Raw genomic sequence first — 7,029 nt, 5'->3', positions numbered from 1 at the left:
TGTCATGTCATACATGGCAAGTTTGTACGATGCTCAAGTAGAAGTGGAAAATGAGCGAGGGAAACTTAGGATTGCAGAGGCCCGGAACAGAGAACTCGAACGGGATTTAACTATGGAAAAGGAGCTTGTGGAGAAGTTACAAGAGGAGCTGAAGAAAGAGGGAACAACTTTGGAGCAGGCAGTTAGAGAAGTTTCTTTCCTTAAACAAGAATTAGAGAAAAAAAGTACTGAGTTTAATGAAACAACTGCCATTCTTCATGCTAAAGAAACGGAGCTCGTTGATGCTAAGATGGAAATCCAGCATTTCAAATCTGAAAAGGCTTCTCTTCAGGCTATCTTGGAGGAGAAAGACTTGGAACTTTCCAATGCTAGGAAGACGTTGGCAGAAGTAAACAATGAAATCTCTGATCTCAAGCTGCACTTGAGGGACAAAGAAGAACAACTTATTGAAGCAACCTGTTCACTGAAGGAGAAAGATGAGCGTGTTAAAACGATCGAGAACATATTATACGACACAAGCCTGAAAGCTTCCCAGGCTGAAACTGTAGTAGAACAAATCTTAGATGTTACAAACAAACTGGTTGCTTCCATAAAGGATGAAGATATTAACTCATCAAGAGCACTACATGAAGAGGGCAGTGAACTACTTGAGCAACTAATCAAGGAACCGGATAATGAAGTGAGGTGGCAGCAAAAACGGCTTGAGAGTGAGCTTCAGTTAACCAAAGACAACTTAAAAGCAAAGGAGATGGAGGTTCTGGCCGCACACAGGGCTCTAACAATAAAAGATGAGGAGCTTAAAATGACACTTGCAAGGTTGGATGCAAAGGAGGAAGAGTTAAAGAAAGTAAGGGAAGAGTTAACCGAAGACACAAATGATCTCAAAAGGCGGTACGCCTTGACGCAGGAGAAAATTGGTGAGAAAAGCATGGAAGATTTGGCAGTTGAGAGACTTCAGCTGGAAGCAGCTCAGTCGGAAGTTGAAGCTGCCACTAGCGCTATACATGAACTCACAGAAATGAGACGACAACTATTGACTAAGGCTATCAGTATTTACCAAAAGCCTGATTCGATGACCGACATGAACAACACCTGTTTTGCTGAGGTAAAAGAAGGAATTGCTACACTCTCAGCTATGACTGATCAACTTGTGAGGGAGGTAGGTATTGTTTCTGCAAAATAAAAAGAGGTAATGAAAGAACATGAAGGAGGTTAAGGAGTACTTTTGTATATTGTTTTGCCTTTGTGGCCCAAAAAGCCATGCCAAGGTTTACTTTTTTCTCTTTGGTGGATCATACTGTATTCTCTTGTTTTGCCCATAATATGTACAGATATCAAATATGTTTGTTGTTCAGTTGTGGAGGTGGAAGCTTATTTTTGTTGTTCGAGTTTGCATTCAGACTTATCTGTTAAACTTGTTTTTAGCCAAACATAAATGGGATGGAGAGGTTTTTTGTTGCTGCTTTCCTCCATCTTCTGTTCTGAATCGAATATTATCACTCATAAATTGCAGTCTCACTTTCAGTAGAGTATATAGGCTGAATACCAAATATTTAATTCCCGCTCCGTTCTAAAATACATTATCAACACTAAATTTATAAAGCAACGTATTTTATAGCCAAGAGTACATGACATGCTTGCAATCATTGGCCATTGTTAAGATTTAAATGCACGTTTGAGAATGATAAGAGGTAACATGTTTCATTTTAAGAAATGCAAGGGTTATTATTACGATGTCGTTTATAAATACAAAAATATTAGATGTATTGTTACATAAATATCACGATTAAATCTCACTGCATTTCAGAAAATACTATTGTAATTGGTCCCAAAAATTTTTGTTTCAAGGAAAGCATTATCAATGTATAGATTGAAGAGCACACCTGGGGTCGGTTCATTATTTTAAAAGCTCCAATTCAATTTTCCTTCGATGGAGCAATTTTACACCACACGACGCATACAATTAAAAATTCAATAGGGAAAGTACAAAAGTACCCAAATAAATAAAAAAAGAAACAAAAGCCATTTTCTGGGTTCCTTACTTCCTTATCCTAGCTTAATGTAGAACGTAGAATAGTTTACAATAATCAGAACTAGGTCAAGGAGCTGATGAGGATCATTTATCCGTATTCATATACCATAATTCACTAGTAAATCCGTATTTGCAGCTTCAGAACCACAAAATTTATGACATTTTTTAGCCGTCACAAATTTTTTGATGCCATAATCAACATATTCCTGCAGCTCCCTCACCTTTGAACTAAAGCTTGTCCCGGATGCAGATCTCATAATACTCAATTCAGACCACGACATATTTTCCAACACTTTGCATTATCATAAATCAATAGAAATTGATATCAAGCAACAATCATAAGAAATGTGCCATTGCCACCCTTACAAACTTTTCTAACCTAAAACAAGCACATATTCAGTTTTCTTTTTGATAGCATGCATCATCCAAAAGCATCTGCATGGAAACATATGTACAATGTCTAGGTAATCCAAGTGAAGGATATGTACATTTTCTACTTTCATATTTAACCTAATTGCTATTTTTGCATAATTACAATCTTCATTTTTTTTTTCATAGGATGGAATAAAAGCTGATGGAATTCATTGATTCATTCTGAAATATAGTCGTTAGTAATCCAACCGTATTGAGATTGCATGGTAAACTACCGAGCTGTGGGAGTGGAACCGCCACCTTCTTTGAAGAGAATGTTGGCAACCGAAGGAACCCAAGTTGGGTTGCCAGGATTCATAATAGCAGTGGAAGATCTCCTTGTAGAATTGTTAGCATTTTGACCATCAACTTCACTTTCTATTGCATTGACTTTCTTCATGCTCCTCCCAACCTTCTTTCCAACAAACATGCCAAATTTCAAAGCTGTGAATATGCCGAACGCAATTAGAACAGGCCTAATTGCCCAATGATGATCCTCTACATGTTGATACTTCTCTATCATTCCGGGACAAGTCTTGAAATCAACAATTTCAACCTCAGAAGGATCAGCCAAGAAGGTTCTTGATTCGTTACCAAGAGGCAGCAGCCCTGGGAACTTGACGACCAAACACCCGTTTGGTAGGATCCATGAAATTTTGCCAGTAGCCCAGGTCCCTCTCCGTTTACGCCATTCAAATCGAGGACTCAAGACATTCTCTTTCAGCCTAACAAACTGGCCAACACAGTATGATTTAGCCATTTCGAGCTGCGAAGAATTTCCCTTCCAAAGGGTCTGCAAACCAATAAATCCCACAGTCATTCTACCTTCACGGTCAATGTGATGTAAGATGCCAACTGGTGAGTGTTTCTCGCTTTCATCCTTCAATCGAACCCAATCGCCAGCCGCAAGGCCAAATGTGACACGTTCAAGAGTTGACGCATGAACTCTTATTGGGTCATGAATTCCATGGACCCTCACAAGAACAAATCCATTATCTGGATTACGTTCTAGGCCAACAACAGTTCCACCCGGGACATCCATATTTTGAGATGTGCATGAATTGGAAGACTTCCTGGATCGCACCATATCATGCACTTGAAGAGGATCCTTTGAGAGAAACCACTCTGTGTAGCCAGTGCTACTTGATTTTGCAGTAGCTTTCACATTTCCAAGATATCTCCATCCTCCATCATTTGCCAGTTCATCAAGTGCGCTGCAAAGCATGCAGTAAAGTTAAGGACTGAATGATTTTGAATATCATATACTTCTTTTCTTCAAGATAATTAGAAAATTAAATGCTTAGTCACACACAATTTCATGATTTTCTCAAAGATTATTTGTTCAATTTTTCCAGGTTCAGAAGTGATCATGGATGAGTGGAAGCAAAGTGCAGAGCACTTACACTGTTTCTCAATTAATTAGCTACCCGTGTTAAATGTTCAGTTACCTTGATTTATACTTAATAGTTAGCTAAATCCAACAAAACGGTAACTTTTGTGAAAGCTAACAAAAAGCTGCACCGCTGCATGGTCAGAACTATGATTTTTTTAAAAAAACACATTGAAAAAGAAATTAAAGGATACAAACCTTTTGAAGACACGCTGAATATCTTTCATCAGTGGGCGATTCCTCAAATCATACTCAAAGCATCCATTGAGGAGATTCTCAATTGAAGAAGGAAGGCCACTTGGAACAAGGGGTTTTTCATGCTTTTCGACAACTGAGTTGTAAACTACACTAACAGGACATCCATACCAAGGTTGATTACCAGTCAACATTTCAACAATGGTGCAGCCGAATCCCCACGAGTCTGTTTCAAAGGATATAGGGCCTCTGATCTCTGGTTCCCATTGCTCTGGAGCCATGTAATTTGCAGTTCCAAGCCTCTGAGCCATATCTGAGCTTAGACACGAGGAGCCAAGCAAGAGGTTGGGAATGCCAACATCTCCCAAAATCGCTTGATCATTGTCATCAAGAAGAACATTAAATGGTTTAAGGTTGAGAATAAGGATCCCTTTAGAGTGAAGTTCCAAAACACCTTGAGCCAGATTGATCCCATACCTGCAAACAGTAAAATGGTCTTAGTTTCGACCAGTCCCCACCCCTGTTGCCATATATATATACACACACACACACACACATAAAGATGGGACTGTTTTGGGTTTGTGTCTGCTTTTGTTTCCCATTTTAACCTTTATAAATCTACTCGACAAATATAATTGGGTTAAACATATAATGAGAGCAAACTACCCATTGTGTGTAAGCATATACATCTTTGTTAACCCATATTCTCTAAAATGTTTTCACATTTTTTATTCTATTTACATATCATCTTATCGCTCTAAGCATCACTCAATTACTTATTATTTCGAAAAGTTTACAAATACAAGAGTTTGATCAAATGAGACAATGTAAAGTTTACACCATTCGTGTGTTAATTAAACTCTTTAATCTTCACACTAAAAATAGGTATATTGAGTCACTAGTAACGTGAAAGATAAAGCAATGATAATTCACTAAATAAACCAATATTACCTTAAAACATCTTTCAACGAAACCCGTCCTTCTCTAAGTCTAGCCATCTTGTCACCAACTGAACCCTCATACAAATTCATAATGATGCATATCTGCGAACATAAACAAACATGTAAACTAGATAGAGATCAAACAGAAAGTTAAAACTCAGCTATGTTGTTGAACTAAATTGCACAGTGCCACAGTCCAACTCTAACCCTTCCATTTATGATTGAAATTCCATGTAGCCAGCAAACACTAGCAACTCCTTGGCACATAGAATATAATTCATTGAACTTCTCTAATATAATCTTTGTATTATCCTCTCTGATTGGATATAACATCTTAGCAGCAACTTCATGGTACTCATCATAATCTTCAGTGGAATGATGATGAGTTGCTAGCCATAGATCCCCAAAGGGTCCCCGACCAATCCTGTGTCTGAGTTTCAATCTTTCAGGTTCTATCCAGGGACTTGTGCCCCTGGAAACAGTTCCCGGAATGTCAGAATCACCTTCCAAGAGATCATAGTCAAATGAAGCACCAGGTGGAGTGGAAATGACTTCTCTAGCCATTCCTGAATCTGAAGTTGCAACATTCATAAATTAACTTAGCAAAATGTACAAATCCAACTACAATTATTCAAATGTGCACGCATATATGACAATTGGTTGTTGGTCAACACTGTAAAAACACAATAATTAAAAGGAAAAAAAAACCAAGAATGCCATAATGATGATAACTTTCTCCTCTCAACAATAAACCAAACAAGTAGGCATGTCGACGAATTTAAATTACTATTAATGATGTAATGGTTTTCAAGGAATAACAATCTACCCACTGCATATGGTGTCGAAGGTTCGTTCATTAGACAGAGTCAACAAACACAGATTTGTTGAACATCTGTAAATATTTGGCTCATACCTTGTGAAAACCACACCCAAAAGTAAACCCAACACTGGAATCCCATAACTTCAATTCTAACACAACTCTTAAAAATGGCACCACAAATGAACCTTTTACTGTGTTATTGCATAAACAACAACCAAATATTTCGTGATCCATAAATAATACTCCAGGTTTAAGAAAATAAAATATTTGAAGAACAAAACATAACTGAATGTTCTGCATTTTGTATGGTTTAAAGTCAAGCCCATATCAGAATCAATTCCAGTCTTTTTTTTTTCCCAGATCCACCTCCAGATAAAAGAAAACTTTTCCTTTGTATTAGATATAAATAATGTTACATCAAAATCAATTCTAAACTAAATCAATTTTGCTAGAATTGATTCTACTAAACCGCAGACACACTTTAGAAACATTATGATAATACTAATATCTACCATAATTCACTCAATTGCACAAATTTCTGATCAACAAACATAGGGATATAATGAACTGAAAATAATAAAGAATCCCACAAATTACAGTGATAAACAAGTCAACACACGCATGCACACAAGTAAGTAACCAACATCAGCTCATGCAAACTCTTCTTTATCTTCTTAGAACCAAAAAGAAGAATAAAAAACTGAAAACAAAAACATGTAACTTTATCCACTTCTTCGTAATTTGATTTTAGTTTCAACCGGTTTGACAAATTGAAGAACCAAACCGAAGTTCAAAACAAATAAATAACAAAATTGCACAGCAACACAGCAAAACCAGAAGCATACCAAACCGAAGCAGAAAACGAAAGAGAAAAGAAGAAAATTGGGAAAGAAAATAGGAGTGTAAGCCGAAGCAGTAAGTGTGAGTGAGAAAAGGAGTAACAAACCAAAAGCTACAGCGAAGAGAATTGAAATTTCAACAGAGATTAACAAAAAGAGTTGCTTTTATTGTGGAAGAAACAAAAGGACCTTATTTATTTCTCGGCGTATGAATCTCTCAGAAAATTATACCAGAACTGAAACGAGGAAATGGAGGAATGCAGTTTCAAAGAGAGAAACATGAACTGAACTGAGATGAAAGTGAAAAGTAGGAATTAAATACCTAAAATGGTCAATTTCTTTGGGTAAATTAATTTTTAACAAAAAAATATATATATTTTTTAAATATTAGAGAAATTCTT

At 36.8% G+C, this 7,029-nt stretch overlaps 2 protein-coding genes across 5 annotated transcripts in view; one reads left to right on the top strand and one right to left on the bottom strand.

Annotated features, from left to right (window-relative positions):
- Positions 1–1,464, top strand: part of LOC107605368 (myosin-2 heavy chain) — a gene marked incomplete in the record, with an annotated part of 3,501 nt that extends 2,037 nt beyond the window's left edge. The window contains 1 exon segment of the mRNA XM_016307232.2: positions 1–1,464. Within this exon segment, the coding sequence (XP_016162718.1) occupies positions 1–1,183 (1,183 nt within the window).
- LOC107605367 (E3 ubiquitin-protein ligase KEG) lies at positions 2,313–6,933 on the bottom strand. Of its 4 annotated transcripts, none has more exons than XM_016307228.2 (5): positions 6,818–6,933; positions 5,177–5,541; positions 4,980–5,071; positions 4,032–4,505; positions 2,313–3,657 (listed from the first exon to the last, which is right to left on the bottom strand). In XM_016307228.2, the coding sequence occupies exons 2-5, from the start codon at positions 5,531–5,533 to the stop codon at positions 2,676–2,678; spliced, it is 1,905 nt and encodes a 634-aa protein (XP_016162714.1). In that variant the 5' UTR covers positions 5,534–5,541; positions 6,818–6,933; the 3' UTR covers positions 2,313–2,675. The 4 variants fall into 4 exon arrangements, with proteins under 4 accessions (XP_016162714.1, XP_016162716.1, XP_016162715.1 ...); XM_016307230.2 differs by having other exon boundaries at positions 5,177–5,543; positions 6,824–6,933; XM_016307229.2 differs by having other exon boundaries at positions 6,736–6,906.

The sequence above is a fragment of the Arachis ipaensis genome, chromosome B06, assembly GCF_000816755.2.
Source record: "Arachis ipaensis cultivar K30076 chromosome B06, Araip1.1, whole genome shotgun sequence".
Classification (NCBI taxonomy): Eukaryota; Viridiplantae; Streptophyta; class Magnoliopsida; order Fabales; family Fabaceae; genus Arachis; species Arachis ipaensis.
Note: the sequence above shows the minus strand (reverse complement) of the source record. Positions and strands in the feature narration are given on the sequence as shown.

Excerpts from the sequence above, each read along its gene's own strand:
- LOC107605367 (XM_016307228.2), bottom strand. The coding sequence starts at position 5,533 with ATGGCTAGAGAAGTCATTTCCACTCCACCTGGTGCTTCATTTGACTAT. Across the intron at positions 4,506-4,979 it reads TCGTTGAAAGATGTTTTAAG|GTATGGGATCAATCTGGCTC; the intron begins GTAATATTGGTT and ends TACTGTTTGCAG. Across the intron at positions 3,658-4,031 it reads ATTCAGCGTGTCTTCAAAAG|CGCACTTGATGAACTGGCAA; the intron begins GTTTGTATCCTT and ends CATGCTTTGCAG.